A 16,211-nucleotide genomic window follows, 5' to 3' on the forward strand; every position below is an offset into this window, starting at 1 on the left:
TCTGATATGGCATATATCCTCAACCTGTTATGCAGCAATGCATAGTGGTGAGCAGTGGAATTGTAATATTGTAAAAGCATGAAACATCTTCACAAAAAGAACTCATATAACCATGTTATATTAAAGCTTAGTAAGCACAATGCTACTATTTGCAAAGCTCGTTTATCATTAGCCGTAAACAAGATAAGCATCAACAGACCGGGTCCGGTTCATCTGCATCACTGCAGAGGGACACTGTTCATATGAGTGGCACAGTAATTTAATGCTATGAACAGTACCAAAACATTGTAGTAACGGTACTTTGAAACACTGTTTATTATTATAACAAGTATTGTAGCGCTAAATCTCATCCATTCATTTTGACTCAACTATCACGAGATATACCAAATTCCCATCACTGTTTATCTCTGCAGTAGCAAGATCTCATCCCCAACAGACCAAGGGGTTAAAAAGCCATGTTTGTGGCCATCAGTCGAGACTCGAGAGCTTTCTCTGAAGTAAATGCATCAGTTGATGATGCATCGCCAAACATGAGACGGTTTATCTGTTTCAATACCAATGTCCAAGATGGGCTCGATGGGTTTCTCCCCCTCGCATGTTCTTGCAGGCTTCCGGGCAAATTCATCTGGCAAAAGCAACTGAGCAAAGGCAACAGCGTTGGAGCTGAAAGCGAAGTGAGCAGAGGAAATTCTCACCGGAGATGGTGGCAAAGGACGTGGGAGCAGGAGAGAGCAGAAAGCTGGAGCCCATGTAGAGTACCATCCCCTGCGTCGCTGCCACCATCAGGTGCGAGGACTGTGCCTACCTGGCTGGGTAGTAGGTGACGCCAAGGGATCGCCGCCACGTCTCCAGCAGGTACGCCCACGCGAGGTAGGCGCCGTCGCCGCGGCGATGGTTCCGACAAAGCCGTACGCCTCCGATGACGGCGGCGGGAGGGATCGGCATTGCGGCGGCGACAGCCTTTCACTCTCCGGCGATCCACCGTCTGCCGAGGGCTCCGCATCGCAACTCCTCAGATTCCCGAGCTCATCTTTTCCCTTCTCTTTACGCTTATACAACGAAATTCGGATTTAGTTTATTTTTTAGCCTTTTATCTTTGGATTGCACCAAAATTTACCTTTAGCTTATTTTTCAGCTTTTGATATTTAGATTGCCAAGAACATATATATAACAATTTTATTAAAAATTATTTTTCATTTGTAATATTATGTTTGGCTTTTTCTATATTGGAAAAAATAGCTAAACAATCCCCTCTGCCTCATGCACTACGGTACGAGCCGGAAGGGGAGGCAAATATGTTTTTGCAGGACTGGACATGTATATGAGAAAATATGTTTTTGCAGGACTATGAGAAAATATGTTTTTGCAGGACTGGACAAGGATGGCACATTAAACTTAGTATTCCAACCGCAAAATTTCATCTTCGAACACATGGTACGTAAAACTGAAATGCAAGTGTACAATCAAAACGAGTAGATCAAGATTGTGCGCTTGATCTCCAATGCCTATTATGCAACAGGGGGTCGGAAATTAATTAATTTAACACGAGACAGCAGAAAAGGATCTCAGCAGAAACTAGCACAAGCTTTTTCACTACTGATCCAACTCGAATGGAACTTCTTCTTCATGGACGTCCACGATCTCTTCCACCTCAACTTCCTTGGTGTCGTACTCTTCCTCGTCATCACTGGCCTCCCCGTCTCTAAGCTCCATCCTGTATGGTCTCTCTTCCTCGTGCAGCCGCTTCCACTTAGCAACCCATCCTTCCCATTCCTCCTGAAGCTGCTTCCTCCTCTTACGCTCCTGCTCGCTCAGCATATTGAAGGCATCCTGGTCCTCCTGCTCGTACTTCTTGCTGTACTTCCTCAGGTTCTTCGAGATCTCCTCTTCCTTTTCAGCAGTCAGCAGCGACGGTGGTCTCGGGCGCCACATGAACTGTACAAGTAGATTAAAAATACAAACAACAAAGGATTACATCGTGAAGAAGCAAGGAGCACGTTCATAAGAAATAATGGAACCTCCATACCTGATAGAAGTGATCCTTTGACACCTTGTAAAGTTGCTTGCCACTGAAAGACCATATTTGGAAACCATTCTCCATTTCATGGACTGAGGTAACGGCAGATGCAAGGTATCTAACAAAATAGGTCAAACAATCATTTCAGTTCCACCCTTACACTAAACTGTACGGAAATCCATCTTAACTTGTTCAGAAACATCAATGAGAAGAATTATCTAATATTGCATCCAACCAAGACAAGTGTTTTACATTCCAAGAGTTGGTTTCTAAGAATTCATTTATTGAAAACATTTTTTGCTGGCAAATTGGTTGGTTTTTTCGCAATGACATTATCAGAAGAATTATCAATTGTTGTATTCAACCAAGACAAGTGTTTTACATTCTAAGAGTTGGTTTCTAAGAATTCATTTATTGAAACATTTTTTGCTGGCAAATGAGTTGGATTTTGACAATTTGACATGATAATAGTGCTAGTATCACAGTCAGGACTAAAACCTTCCAGATCAAATTATAGGCTCACCTTCCAGTAGGATCCCACATAATGTCAGTAGCCATGAAATGTTCACCCGTTGCCATGGTCTCAAGCTCATCAACATTGTAAAATTCCAGCTGACCATTAAAGCCCTTCAGCCCAGCAAAAACAATGAATCTTCCACCAGGAGACCAGAACAATGCATTAGCCTGCTTGGACTTCAGAGTGGTGAGCTTGGACACACGACTGATGTTGTTGGATGTCCGCATGGAGTAGAAGCTTATATCAGGCTTGGGGCCATCACCGTGAATAATAGCGAAGCGGTGACCTTTGGGCTCCCATGCGAAGGCAATGATTTTATCATTCTTGTTGTCCAATTCAAGAACCTCAATGGGTATGTCCCTTTCCTTAATTCTAAACAGCTCAAACCCAGTGTAAGTGCTCTTCTTTGTTTTTGTGTATCTATCAACCTGGACAGCAAGGTACTCTCCACTGTTCTGCCAATACATCTTGCAATCACTGACACTGAAAAGGTTTTTCTGCCGCAGCTCCTCTTTGCCAGGAATTTGCACAAGGCTCACCTATGGACAAATAATAGATTTTAGACTTCAGCTAATTAGTTGACGGAACATTTTCGGAAGAGGTGAACCACTGAAACGTGCACTTACCCTCGCAGGTTGGTTTCCTCCTCCTAATTCAGGGACAAAAAGGGCTATGATTGGATCAGTTGGAGACCAGCAGAAGTCAACAACATTCTCAACCTTCAGAGATTTCTTATCAAGAAGGGAGAACGTATCAGTTTCGTAGACAGATATAACATTCTTCCCTAGCCTTGCAAAATATTTATCGTCTTTTCCACCTCCCCATCTGCAAACACAACTACTATAGTTAGCACCCAGGTACAACTTAACAAAGAGGCAATGCATTCATAACAAATACAAAGAGCACTATCTTCACCTGAAAATAGGCCATGAAACACCAGAAACACTAATATTTCCACTGGTAGTAAATTCATCAGCACTTCCTTTAAAGTCCCGCATCACTTTGCCAGTCCTCACATCAAAGATATTAAGAACGACCCTCTAGAATATCAAGAAGATAAGTCAGAAAGGAAAGCTATAAGAAGATAAATAAATGTAAGCCAGTCCCTTACATGAGTGTCCCTAGGGTTGCTGGGCTCCTGGCTACTATATGTGACCAAATATTTCTCACCAGGTGAGAAGTCAATCAGTTTCACCTGTTACAAGCCACTGTTAGGTAGATAGAACATTAAATATTTGACATAACGAGGTGCAGTTCTAACCACATACCTGTGGATGAGCAAAGCGCATTAGACGATCAAACTTATCGTCGCCACCCCACACCTGGGAACCCTGCCTATGCACTGTTGCCAAGTATGTTCCAAGAGGGGACCACTGAATAAAACTGTCTGTCCAGTACTAGTTAAGAGAAAAGGAGGTACAGTGATAAGTATAGTCAGTTATGCTTGTGGGACTGCAGAGCACAGGCCATGACCTTAATTTGCAATTTCAATTCAAGAAATCAAACTACCTGCTTTTGGAACACAAGTTCAGGCATCTTTTGCCTTGCATCATTCCAGTACACTTCAGTCAATGTACCAGCACGGATAACAAATTGGTCCCGGGCCTTCTCGTCAGCTAGCCATTTTTGCAAGTTTTCCTGCAAAAACATGTGCAAAACCAAGATATTAGGCAACATGACTAATAGGATCTTAATAAAAAAAATTAATATGCCCATAGATGAAAGTTACTTCTTTCCGGAAGGCTAAATTAAATACACTTTTGGGTGATGTAAAGTTGAAAATGCTTACTCCAGGAGTGTATGGCTTAATTTCAGCAGGCATCCATTCATCTGGAACTTTCATGTATTTGTCAAAGTCATCAAACATGTTAACTGCAAAGATGTGCGACTTGTCGAGTTTGTACCCATTTGTCTTTTCCCTAGCAAGCTCTGCTTCCTGACAAAATGTCAAACAAAGAACTAGAAATTTAAACCCTGCCGGACATAAGAATGAACATAAAAAAGAAACACCTGGCAGAGTCATTCAATTTCCATTTTTTCCTGGCCTGGCTGACTATAAGCAAGTAAAAGCTAAATAAACATGGACAACAAAAATAATAATGGTTCCAAACAATTTATAAATGATTAAGTCCATGGTGTTCTCAAGGGTTCAAGGCATAACTCATTTGTGTTCCACATTCATATGTACAGATCCCAGGAGTGACTTGCAAAGATTCAAGCCACATGTCACGATTTAAAAAACAATACGACTGACATGTGGCAAACTACCTGTGGGGTATTATACTCTATGAAGCAATAACCATACGTCTTCTTTGTCTCTGGGTTTACAGGCATCCAGAGACCACCTTCTTTGATCGCACCAATTTGACTGTAGATCTTGCGTATGACATTCTCCAACTTCTCAAACTTCTCAGGTGGAACAACTGGAAGGTTGTCCACAACAACAACATTAGCAAATCCCATCTCAAGCTCCATAGGATCATCATCTCGAAGTAAGTCCTCATCATCACTGAACATTGGTCAACCGTCAACAATAAATGAAAAAATCAATAAATTTCTTCATTATATGGTCAGTCAATGCAAATTATATTACCCCCCCCAAAGGTACAAAATGGAACTATTTTACGAAGATAAGTAGTCATTCAGACTCCTTGCATGTTTAACCTTGATATGTTTTATATATCAAGCCAACTACTACGAAAATTGCAGTACAGTCCATATATCATGTGCATATACAATATAACCACTGTACAGTGGCATAACTAGTAAAGCATTTTTTTCGCCGGGCCATATCTAGCAAAGCTAGCAAGTACTATGTTGCATCTGCTCACAAGTATAACAAGAACATCCAAAGCATTCAAAAACACAGTTAGTGCCTGCTATGCCACTTATAATGTAATAACAACTACAGTTGCATACCCACACATTACGAATCCTCATGCAGAATAAAATCATAGCACATCTAAAAGCCTAAAACCATATCAGAATCACTACCAGTGGCAGCCAAAAGACCATCAGAGACTAGCTGCCTGCCAGGTTAACTAAGGTAGATCGACCAGCCACGCGATGCTACCTATAATCAGCGGCATAAGCATATCCGGCACGTAATCTTAAAAAATCCAACACGCAATCGGATCTGGACTAAACAGGAGCGGGGGCTAGGGTATCCAGCGAAAGCGCGCAGCAGCGGGTGAGGTGGTGCTCAAGCCGGGTCGAGAGGCGGCGCGGGTACCTGGGGATGCCGAAGTCCTCGCCGGCGGGGAGGGTGATGTAGTCGAGATCGACGGCGGAGAGGTCCACCCCGAGCTCCCGCGCCCGCGCTTCGATGCCTTCCATGGAGATTTCTAGCGCCATCTTCCCTTACATAAACCTCGAATCCTCCGCGCGCGACGTCCCGAGTCGTTCGTGGCCGCGGCGAGGAGGCGATGCGGACCGAAGCGGCGGCGGCGGCGGTGGGAGGCGTGAATGGAGAGGAGGGATAGAGTCGGCTAGGGTTTTGAAGCGGTGGGCAGCGCAGAGGGGCGGCTCGGGATTCTCTTGGCTTTGTGACCGACGCCGACAGGTGGGCCCGATAGGTCAGTACGCTGGTGCTCTCCCCCCGAAGCCCTTTTCCTTCATTTTGAGACGACTGTGAAGCTTTCGAGGGAAGTCGGGGCCCATTAGAGCTTTTGGGCTGGGCCGACTGCAGGCCAGTAGCTCATTAAATCGAAATTACTCGCTCCGTTTCACGACGTAATTTATATGGATGCTAATGAATCTTATGTACATTTATCAATGGATAAATTTAAGCAAGAATAGAAAGTCTTACAATATAAAACGGAGGTAGTAGTTTTCTTCACCTCGATCTTCAAATTTGCAAAGTCCTTTTCTACAATTTGTTTATGTTGTAGATTTGGTCATTTGGAGATGTATGGGTTTAGGGGCGTTCAATTATTTGACACTCTCATAGTAACTCATTAACGATTTTATCACTATGTGTTTGTAACACGTCAGTCCAAAATCCATATGTCATTGACAAAAAAAAAATGCCACATCCAGATAGTGGTAAATTATTAAATAGTAAACTTTACCAGTGGCACACGAAATTGCGAGGTGGGTATAATTCAGTTCATGAACTTGTATCATGTTTATTTTAGTACACGAACTTGCGTACGTGCAAACCAAGCTCAATGATATACCATGGCTAACCATGTAGATTGGGACATTGATTAGGACGTTATTAAGATATGCATTAACAACATAACATCGGATCTCCAAGTGCCAAATTGCTCTCAACAAGCCACGTCCAAAAACCTTATAAAAGAAAATAGCTGTCGAAAATTCTGTGCATTAGTGCATAAAATCAAGGTGAACAAATACAACCTGACACTACTTTTTTTTATCTGTTTTTCTCTAATTCAAGTATATTATAATGAGAAAAATTCACGCCGAATTACACCTCATCTTTTGGCTTTAGGTTATGCTTATAACCCAAAATTTAAATTTTTGACATTAAATTTAGAGTTCATTTAGAGATTTTTTTTCACCGAACTTTATTTTTCAACTTGGCTTTTAAATCGTTATGAACGCATATATAAAAGTTATTTGTAAGTTATTTTTATACATCGTTTGGCTTTTTTGTTCTTAAAACCCTAAAGATGACCCATATGAACACATGATATATTGACCTTTAGCTTGCATTCACACCCCTATCATGTATTCTTTCTTCGTTCCAAAATAAGATTATATTTGTTTTATTTTCTTTGTCCCGAATTAAGTTATAGATTAAGCGATCACTGATAGGCCTGTTCAAACATCATGCTGGGCCAGGCCTAAAAAACCTAGCCAAAAAAGCCAAAAAATTCAAGCCCAAGCCCAACCTGAGCTCGACAATTCACGAGAAAAAAAAAACCTAGGTCCGGCCTGGCCTCGTCTTTTTTTTACCGACCCGGGCCGGGCCTTAATATGTTAAATCAATGCATTCAAAGTTTGTGAGTATGAATAAAATGCATTGGGAATAAATTATGTGGGAGAGGATATTTGATAAAGTAAAGGATATTATTATTATTATTATTATTTTGCTTTTAAATTGGCACGTGTGAGATGTGTTAAAAAAAATAAAGTTATTTTTGCGACAAGGATGCAGTAACCAAAGACATTTTGTCAGCATATTCTGTGGTAATTACGTGAAAGGGTAGTTCGGGCAACAAAAGTTTTTTCATCTTTGCGTTCGTTTTCTTGCAAGTCAGTTTCTCCTGTGAATATGTGACCATAGTAATAATATATTAAACTATATGAATATATTTTTCCGCCTAAACAAAAGTATTCACATATATTTCTCTAACTTTCCCAACCTAAACTTTAGGCACACCAAAAATTATTAGCTAATTGTTTATTTGCTATCGTAATCGGGGTTAGCCTCATTTTTCTAACCACGTGTTCTTACGTGTTTATTAGTTAAAGTTTATATTAGACTATTTAATTCTTCTAAAACTGGAGACAGCAGAAAAGGATCTCAGCAGAAACTAGCACAAGCTTTTTCGCTACTGATCCAACTCGAATGGAACTTCTTCTTCATGGACGTCCACGATCTCCTCAACCTCAACTTCCTTGGTGTCGTACTCTTCTTCATCATCACTGGCCTCCCCGTCTCTAAGCTCCATCCTGTAGGGTATCTCTTCCTCGTGCAGCTGCTTCCACTTAGCAACCCATCCTTCCCATTCCGCCTGGAGCTGCTTCCTCCTCTTCCGCTCCTGCTCGCTCAGCATATTGAAGGCATCCTGGTCCTCCTGCTCGTACTTCTTGCTGTACTTCCTCAGGTTCTTCGAGATCTCCTCTTCCTTTTCAGCAGTCAGCAGCGACGGTGGTCTCGGGCGCCACATGAACTGTACCAGTAGATTAAGAGTACAAACAACAAAGGATTACATCGTGAAGAAGCAAGGAGAACGTTCATAAGAAATATTGGAACCTCCATACCTGATAGAAGTGATCCTTTGACACCTTGTAAAGTTGCTTGCCACTGAAAGACCATATTTGGAAACCATTCTCCATTTCATGGACTGAGGTAACGGCAGATGCAAGGTATCTAACAAAATAGGTCCAACAATCATTTCAGTTCCACCCTTAGGGGGTGTTTAGTTGGTGAAATGAAAATTTTTCAAACAACTGATTTGTAAAGTCCATCCTTCCTACGATCTTCAAATTTGCAAAGTCCTTTCTACGATTTGTTTATGTTCTAGATTTGGTCATTTGGAGATGTGTGGGTTTAGGAGCGTTCAATTATTCGTTTAAGAGTTTATCATCATGTATGTTTGTGACACGAGGGTCCAAAATCCATATGTCATGGACAAAAAAGTTATTTTCCACATCCAAAATGTTACAGTGATTAAATGGTAAACTTTACCAGTGGTACACAAAATTGCGTGGTAGGTATTATTCAGTTCATGAACTTTTATTGTGTTTATTTCAGCGCACGAACTTGCGTGGTACGTGCAAACCAAGTCCAATGATATACCATGGCTAACCCTGTAGGTTGGGACACTGATTAAGACGTTATTAAGATATGCATAGGAGAAGAGATTGTGTTGATGGCATGCTAGACACAAACTTAGCATTATAGATATAGCGTTAACAACTTAACACCGCATCTCCAAGTGCCAAACTGCTGTCCACAAACCACGTCCAAAAGGCTTATAAAAGAAAATAGCTGTCGAACGTTCTGTGCATAATTAAGGTGAACAAACTACCACCTAACACTACGTTCTTTTTGTCTACTTTTATCAAATTCAAGCATATTCTAATGAGACAATTTCACGCCGAAGTACACATCCATCTTTTGGCTTTAGGTCATGTTTATAATCTAAAATTTAAATTTTCAACCTTAAATTTAGAGTTAATTTTGATATTTTATTACCAAAGTTTATTTTTTAGATTTAGTTTTTAGATCGAGATTGCTATGAATATATTTTATTACCAAAGTTTATTCACAACTTATTTTTTGTTTGTAAATATATTGTTTGACTTTTTCCTTTTAAAACCCTAAAGATGACCCCATATGGTATAACACACATGATATATTGATCTTTACCTTGCATTCACACTCTTATCATGTATTTTTCCTACGTACTAAAATAAAATTATATTTGTTTTATTTTCTTCGACCCGAAGTAAGTTCAACATTATTACATTAAGCGATCACTACTAGGCCTGTTCAAACATCATGCTGGGCCAGGCCTAAAAAACCTACCCAAAAAATTCAAGCCCAAGCCAAACCCGAGCTCGACCATTCACGAGAAAAAGCAAAAACTCGGTCCGGCCTGGCCTCGTTTTCTTTACCGACCCGGGGCAGGCTTGAATAGGTTAAATCACTGCATCAAAGTTTGTGAAGGTAGGAATAAAATGAATTGGAAATAAATTAAGTGGGAGAACGATTGCACTGGTATTTGATAAAGTAAATGATATCAATTATTATTGTTATTATTATCATCATCATCATTGTGTTTTAAATTGGCACGTATGAGATGTGTTAAAAATAAAGTTATTTTTGCGACGAGGAGGCAGTAGCCAAAGACATTCTGTCCGCATACTCTGTGGTAATTATGTGAAAGGGTGATTCGAGCAACAAAAACATTTTCATCTTTGCATGTGTTTTCTTGCAAGTCAGTTTCTATTGTGAATATATGACTATAATAATAAATTATTAAACTATAAGAATATAATTTTCGACATAAACAAAAGTATTCACATATATTTCTCTAACCGACTAGATATTTAAGTATTTAACCACAACAAAACACTCTGAGCTAATCCAACTAACATTGTAATGTTTAGTTAGATGCATTAGCTTACCAACCTAAACTTTCGGCACACCAAAAATTGTTAGGTAATTGTTTATTTGCTATCGTAATCGTGGCTAGCCACATTTTTTAACCACATGTTCTTACGTATTTATTAGTTAAAGTTTATATAAGGTATGCTTAGTTAACATTTTTTTATGATAGACGATAAAACACTATTTATTTTTTTAGGTATTAGATAAAGAACTTTTACACTAAAACTATTTTATAAAATATTACTATCTCCGTTTTATAATGTAGCATGTTTGACTTTTCTGGTTGTAACGTTTGATCATTCATCTTATTTAAAAATTTAGTATAAATATAGAAAATGATAAATCGTGTCTAAAGTTATTTTGATAATAAAGTAAGTCACAAGCAAAATAAATAATATTTTCATAATTTTTCGAATAAAATAAATGGTTAAATATTTAAAAAAAATCATGAAACTGAGAAAGTATTATTTAATAATTTAAAAAACATGCGCATGAGATTAAATGAAAGTCTGCTGTGTGTATCAATAAACTTCCCAGAAAAAAGTAGTACAAGTTGTCAACAAATATTCTGTGTTTTTTGTTTGCAGCGTGGGTGGATCGTGGCCATCTGGCGCCTCCGTTCCCGCCGCCCCGCCTCGCCTCGCCTTCGTCGCCGTCTCACGTGGACTCCTCCGTCTCCAACGACCGCAAGACAAAAAGTCAACAAAGGAACCACCACCACCAGCGGCGGAGCGGAGCCCCCGCCGCCGGCACCACTCCCCACCTCCCCCACCCCCACCCGCGCTGGCTAGCCCGCCCGGCGGGCCCTCCTCGCCGCCTCACGCCGCGCCGCCGCGGGGGAATCCCAAGTCCGCTTCCTCCTTCCGCTGCAGAGAGGTTTGCTTCTCTTCTCCTCCGACTCCGATCGGGAGCCCCCCTTTCCTCCCCTCTCTCTTCGAATCCCATCTCTCACGCGGTCTCGACTAGGTAGCTACTACCTAACCGCCCCTGCGGTTGTGGAGCCCTGTTCTTCTACTGTTGGGGGGAGAATCATCTAGCAGGTGGTTTTTGTTGCGATTCTCGTTTGGATCGGAGTTATGGTTCACCACACCAACCCAGCGAGGCAGCTGAGTGTCTGCGATTTCTTCCCTTTTGATTGCGAGTATTTTTTCCCTTTTTTTAATTGCCGATGCTTCGTGAGAAGCCTTGGCGATTGTTTCTGTAGCTATGGAATCTTTGAGCTCGCTCCTTCAGTTCAATTTCTATGCATTTCACTCGATCTCCTGTGTTAGCTAGCCTATCTCCGCTCCCTGCTGATGAACTGCTTCTGGAATTGAGAATCCATCGTCAGAAAACTCTATACAGGAATTTGAAAGGGCCTTAGCCCTGGGTTGGTTTAAATAGTCATATGCTGCTTTGAAGAGAAAAAAATGACACCAGAATTGGTTAGGATTCAAATAGGCATCTCCAAGCACTTACCTACATTGAATATTGATTCAATACTTGTACTGTTTGATCTTTTGGCATCTCATTTTTGCATTCGTTAACTGAATCATATGGTGCAAATAATTTTTGAGGTAATATGGAGTAAACTCCCTGCCTCTGCAGGCTCAGCAAATATTCCAATTCAGTGGAGTCAATGCTTATGATTTTCCTGTAACAATTTCAGGTTCATGAGGGGTTCGAGGATGAATCCAGGTGACCGTAGAACGCGGAGCACAATGACCATAGTAATTGTGATGAGTTTGTGCTGCTTCTTTTATATACTAGGAGCTTGGCAGAAAAGCGGGACAGGAAGGGGTGATAGTATTGCATTGAGGGTGACAAAAGAGACTGACTGTACAATCTTGCCAAACTTGCACTTTGAGACCCATCATAGCTTAGGTGGTGTTAATCCTTTGGTCATGACCAATAAAGTCTTTGAGCCATGCCATATTCGATACATTGACTATACTCCTTGTCAGGATCAGAACCGAGCAATGACCTTTCCTAGAGAAAATATGAACTACCGGGAGAGGCATTGTCCTGCAGAGAATGAGAAATTGCGCTGTCTAATCCCTGCACCGAAAGGCTATGTCACCCCTTTCCCTTGGCCCAAGAGCCGTGACTATGTTCCATATGCAAATGCGCCATACAAGAATATGACAGTTCAGAAGGCTGTTCAGAATTGGATCCAGTTCAAGGGAGATGTGTTTAAATTTCCAGGAGGGGGGACAATGTTTCCCAATGGAGCAAATGCCTACATTGATGAACTTGCATCCGTCATTCCATTTACTGATGGCACCATTAGGACTGCACTTGATACTGGATGTGGGGTATGCCATCTAAACAGATCCTTCATTCTTGAACGTGTGTTAGCATTGCTGCATTGAGCATCTACTTGTAATCTCTCTGTTGGCTTCTTTTTAGTTGCCTCTTTCCTTAATTTATGATGTATCTTGTAGCATTAAGTCATGAAATTTTAGTGCTTTCTTAGTCTTCTGCACTTCCTTGTATATTTCATTTAGTTTCATTGACCTTATGTGAGTACTTTCTTGATCATCGTTGTAGCTGCAATAACAATTTCAGCCATTTGTAGGTTGCAAGCTGGGGTGCTTACCTAATGGACAGAAATGTATTAACCATGTCATTTGCACCTCGAGACTCTCATGAAGCTCAGGTTCAATTTGCATTGGAGCGAGGTGTTCCTGCAGTAATTGGAGTGCTTGGAACTATAAAACTACCATACCCCTCTGGATCTTTCGATATGGCACATTGCTCACGCTGCTTAATCCCCTGGAAGTCAAATGGTTAGTAGTGTCAAACTATGCATACAAATGAAGTGCCTCTATCAGCTTCCCTTTTTGCATATGCTTTATTATTTTGCATCCTGCAGATGGGATATATATGTTTGAAGTAGATCGGGTTCTGAGGCCTGGTGGCTATTGGATATTGTCTGGCCCTCCCATCAATTGGAGGACACATCACCAAGCATGGAAAAGATCCAAAGAAGACTTAGAGGCAGAACAAAATATAATTGAAAAAATTGCTGAAATGTTGTGCTGGGATAAGATCCATGAGAAGGGAGATACTGTTATTTGGAGGAAAAAGGCAGATTCAAATGGATGTCCCAAAAAGGACAACCGTGCTAGGAAGATGTGCAAAATTCAAGATGCAGATGACGTGTGGTATGTTCTCTATGTATCTAATACTACTATATGCATGTTTTTAACCTCTAACATGTCATATCAACCCAACTAAGCTATAAGCACATATAACCCCAAAATCCTTGTTATGAAAAAAGAAACAGTTTCGAACACCACTAGATTATAGAATTTGTTATATATGGTAAATTGATGTGAGAAGGGGTATAGCTTATTACAGCGGGCGCTGCTGATATATTCAAATTCTCTCTTAATGATGGAATCAAGAAGAGTTGCTTATCTGAAGATTTCTGACTCTTGACAATATGTATATGTTGTTTCATTAATGATTTTTTTGAATGGTTTATTATTATAGGTATAAGAAAATGGAAGGTTGCCTAACACCTTTCCCAGAAGAAGCACAGTTACAGAAGTTCCCAGAGAGACTATTTGCCACCCCTCCCAGAATTCTACAAGGTCGCACCCCAGGTGTTACAGAAGAAATTTATGAGGAGGATAACAAGTTGTGGAAGAAGTATATCAGTACTTACAAAAGGATAAACAAGCTGATAGGTTCTTCTAGGTATAGAAATATTATGGACATGAACGCAGGGCTTGGAAGTTTTGCTGCGGTTCTTGAATCCCCCATATCTTGGGTAATGAATGTTGTGCCCGCAATATCCGAGAAGAACACTCTTGGTATAGTTTATGAGCGAGGTCTTATTGGCATATACCATGATTGGTGAGTCCTTAATCTATGTGTTCTGGCACTCATTTTTTTTTTAAAGAAAAGGATGCCCGTGTGTTGAAACTGTTCCTGGTTACTCTGACATTGCATTGTTGGCAGGTGCGAAGCCTTCTCTACATACCCTAGGACATACGACTTGATACATGCCAATGGTCTCTTCAGTTTGTACCAGAATAAGTATGTGGTCTTTCTCCTGTATCGGTAACACAATGCAAACTATCCAGGTCTTTTGATATGAGTTTGTTAAACTTGGTAGGTGTAACATAGAAGACATTCTTCTGGAGATGGATAGGATTTTACGTCCTGAGGGCGCAGTCATAATGCGGGACAATGTTGAGGTGCTGAACAAGGTTAGGAGGACAGTGATGGGGATGCGGTGGAAGTCCAAGTTGCTTGATCATGAAGATGGGCCTCATATACCTGAGAAGATTTTGGTTTCAGTGAAAAAGTATTGGGTTGGCAATGAAGAAGAGAGCGGTTCATAGATAGGTGAATATGGTGATTCTTGCTCACATCATCTTTCGCTGGGATGTGAATAACACCCCTTGTCATGTTGTACCTGTTCATAGATTTAGTTCATACTTCATAGGTACAGAACCTCACCTTTCCCAATCAAGATAACATACAGACGCATTATTTTGATGTCCTGCATATTGATTGTGCATATATAGAAGCAGAGCATCAAGGGAAATGTTGGTGATTTGCCAACACATTTTGTAGGTAAAGAGTAGTTTGTGCTGAGGTGAACTCATTGTATTAAAGATCCACACAAGTACATTTTCTGAGTAAACCAAGTGTTGTCCAATGGATCTTTTTTTTTTTTTGTTGTTGTTCTTTGTACAACATGGAACATTAGCGGTGCATGTAACAAGCAGACAAGGATTGTAACTTACAGCTACCAGCACTTCTAACATCCGGGAGAGTAAACTTGTGGAGTTTTTTTTTAATCTGTATTTTGAATTCTGAGGGGAGTTACTAAATTAACCCATTAGCCTTCTGTTTAAATTTAAATTGTTTTTGTCCCTAGGCTCGTAAATTAAGTTGAAGTCACTCATGATGATCCATGTGACATACGGTGATGGCACTAAGGATTATAACTCCCGGATGAAAATCAAAGGTTTGCTCGCATCATCAGCAGGTCCATGGACCATGGTTATGGTGAAAACATCCTCCCTCCCAATGACAGAGGCTATGCAGACAAAAGCTACATTATCGACCTGAATTATACCATCGTCCCGAAAGAGAGCGATGCCACCTCTAACGCCCTGGTTTGTTTTTAAAAATGAAATTAAAAAAGTGCTAGAGGGTGTCATTTTTAGGAGTGACAGGTACATAGTGTCATTTTATGAAAGCCATCTATGGGGTGGCATATTGTAATTTTCTCGCGCAAACTGGGGTGGAGTGGAGTGAGGGAAGGAGGCGGCGATTAGGGGTGGAGGGGGAAGAGGGAAGGGTAAAATCTGATGGGAAAGCACGGATGTGTTGTGGTCATTCGATGGTTAGGGGTCAATTTCTGTTCGTCGGATTTAAAGAACGATGAATAAAGTACGTAGAATGAGTAAAAATAGCTTGTGTTACATGGTAGATATATATGCTAATAAATCTGAACATATACATAAAACATATTCGTTAATACATAAATAAATCTAGACATAAACAAAATATATTATAATATGAATGAGTGGAGAAAGCGAGCGAAGCTTCAAAATGGACCAGTACAATCCTGGCCCCATCCCATCTAGATTTCCTCTCAATCCTGGCCCCATCCCATCTAGATTTCCTCTCGAGTCTCGGACTCCTACTGAAAGTCTAGGAATATGTCACTACGATTTTATAAAGTTAGAGATATATCATTGATATCTCAATAAACATATGGGACCCATATGAATCAATGACATGTGAGTTAAGATGACATATCTACGATTTCGCAAAATTATAACGACATTCTTGTAATTTTCCCTAGAAAACAAACTTTCTCAAGATAAAAGGAGTTAGATAAAGGAGTTGTACATAACACA

The 16,211-nt window shown here is 40.5% G+C and overlaps 3 protein-coding genes and 1 pseudogene across 3 annotated transcripts; 1 reads left to right on the top strand and 3 right to left on the bottom strand.

The window, feature by feature from the left end:
- Window positions 1–167: 167 nt before the first annotated feature.
- Window positions 168–1,068, bottom strand: LOC107305145 (annotated as a pseudogene).
- Window positions 1,069–1,391: 323 nt separating this feature from the next.
- LOC102717653 (eukaryotic translation initiation factor 3 subunit B-like) lies at window positions 1,392–6,036 on the bottom strand. The gene is made up of 11 exons (XM_006662021.3): window positions 5,767–6,036; window positions 4,803–5,043; window positions 4,324–4,470; window positions 4,044–4,172; window positions 3,803–3,931; window positions 3,646–3,729; window positions 3,450–3,574; window positions 3,161–3,359; window positions 2,541–3,073; window positions 2,027–2,135; window positions 1,392–1,935 (listed from the first exon to the last, which is right to left on the bottom strand). Exons 1-11 carry the CDS (start codon window positions 5,886–5,888, stop codon window positions 1,594–1,596), a joined length of 2,160 nt encoding a protein of 719 aa, XP_006662084.1. The 5' UTR covers window positions 5,889–6,036; the 3' UTR covers window positions 1,392–1,593.
- Window positions 6,037–8,056: 2,020 nt separating this feature from the next.
- On the bottom strand, window positions 8,057–8,594 carry LOC107305089 (eukaryotic translation initiation factor 3 subunit B-like). Its single transcript, XM_015841604.1, has 2 exons — window positions 8,490–8,594; window positions 8,057–8,398 (listed from the first exon to the last, which is right to left on the bottom strand). Exons 1-2 carry the CDS (start codon window positions 8,562–8,564, stop codon window positions 8,057–8,059), a joined length of 417 nt encoding a protein of 138 aa, XP_015697090.1. The 5' UTR covers window positions 8,565–8,594.
- Window positions 8,595–11,156: 2,562 nt separating this feature from the next.
- On the top strand, window positions 11,157–15,157 carry LOC102717931 (probable methyltransferase PMT2). Its single transcript, XM_006662022.3, has 7 exons — window positions 11,157–11,220; window positions 11,993–12,638; window positions 12,902–13,112; window positions 13,199–13,490; window positions 13,822–14,187; window positions 14,293–14,370; window positions 14,450–15,157. The coding sequence occupies exons 2-7, from the start codon at window positions 11,997–11,999 to the stop codon at window positions 14,676–14,678; spliced, it is 1,818 nt and encodes a 605-aa protein (XP_006662085.1). The 5' UTR covers window positions 11,157–11,220; window positions 11,993–11,996; the 3' UTR covers window positions 14,679–15,157.
- The last annotated feature ends 1,054 nt before the right edge of the window (window positions 15,158–16,211 follow it).

The sequence above is a fragment of the Oryza brachyantha genome, chromosome 10 (genome assembly GCF_000231095.2).
Source record: "Oryza brachyantha chromosome 10, ObraRS2, whole genome shotgun sequence".
Classification (NCBI taxonomy): Eukaryota; Viridiplantae; Streptophyta; class Magnoliopsida; order Poales; family Poaceae; genus Oryza; species Oryza brachyantha.

Coding starts and splice junctions, on each gene's coding strand:
- LOC102717931 (XM_006662022.3), top strand. CDS start 11,997: ATGAGGGGTTCGAGGATGAATCCAGGTGACCGTAGAACGCGGAGCACA. Junction 12,639..12,901: donor CACTTGATACTGGATGTGGG/GTATGCCATCTA, acceptor AGCCATTTGTAG/GTTGCAAGCTGGGGTGCTTA. Junction 14,188..14,292: donor ATTGGCATATACCATGATTG/GTGAGTCCTTAA, acceptor CATTGTTGGCAG/GTGCGAAGCCTTCTCTACAT.
- LOC107305089 (XM_015841604.1), bottom strand. CDS start 8,564: ATGGAGAATGGTTTCCAAATATGGTCTTTCAGTGGCAAGCAACTTTAC. Junction 8,399..8,489: donor CAAAGGATCACTTCTATCAG/GTATGGAGGTTC, acceptor CTACTGGTACAG/TTCATGTGGCGCCCGAGACC.
- LOC102717653 (XM_006662021.3), bottom strand. CDS start 5,888: ATGGCGCTAGAAATCTCCATGGAAGGCATCGAAGCGCGGGCGCGGGAG. Junction 3,730..3,802: donor TGCGCTTTGCTCATCCACAG/GTATGTGGTTAG, acceptor GGCTTGTAACAG/GTGAAACTGATTGACTTCTC. Junction 3,575..3,645: donor GCAACCCTAGGGACACTCAT/GTAAGGGACTGG, acceptor TTGATATTCTAG/AGGGTCGTTCTTAATATCTT.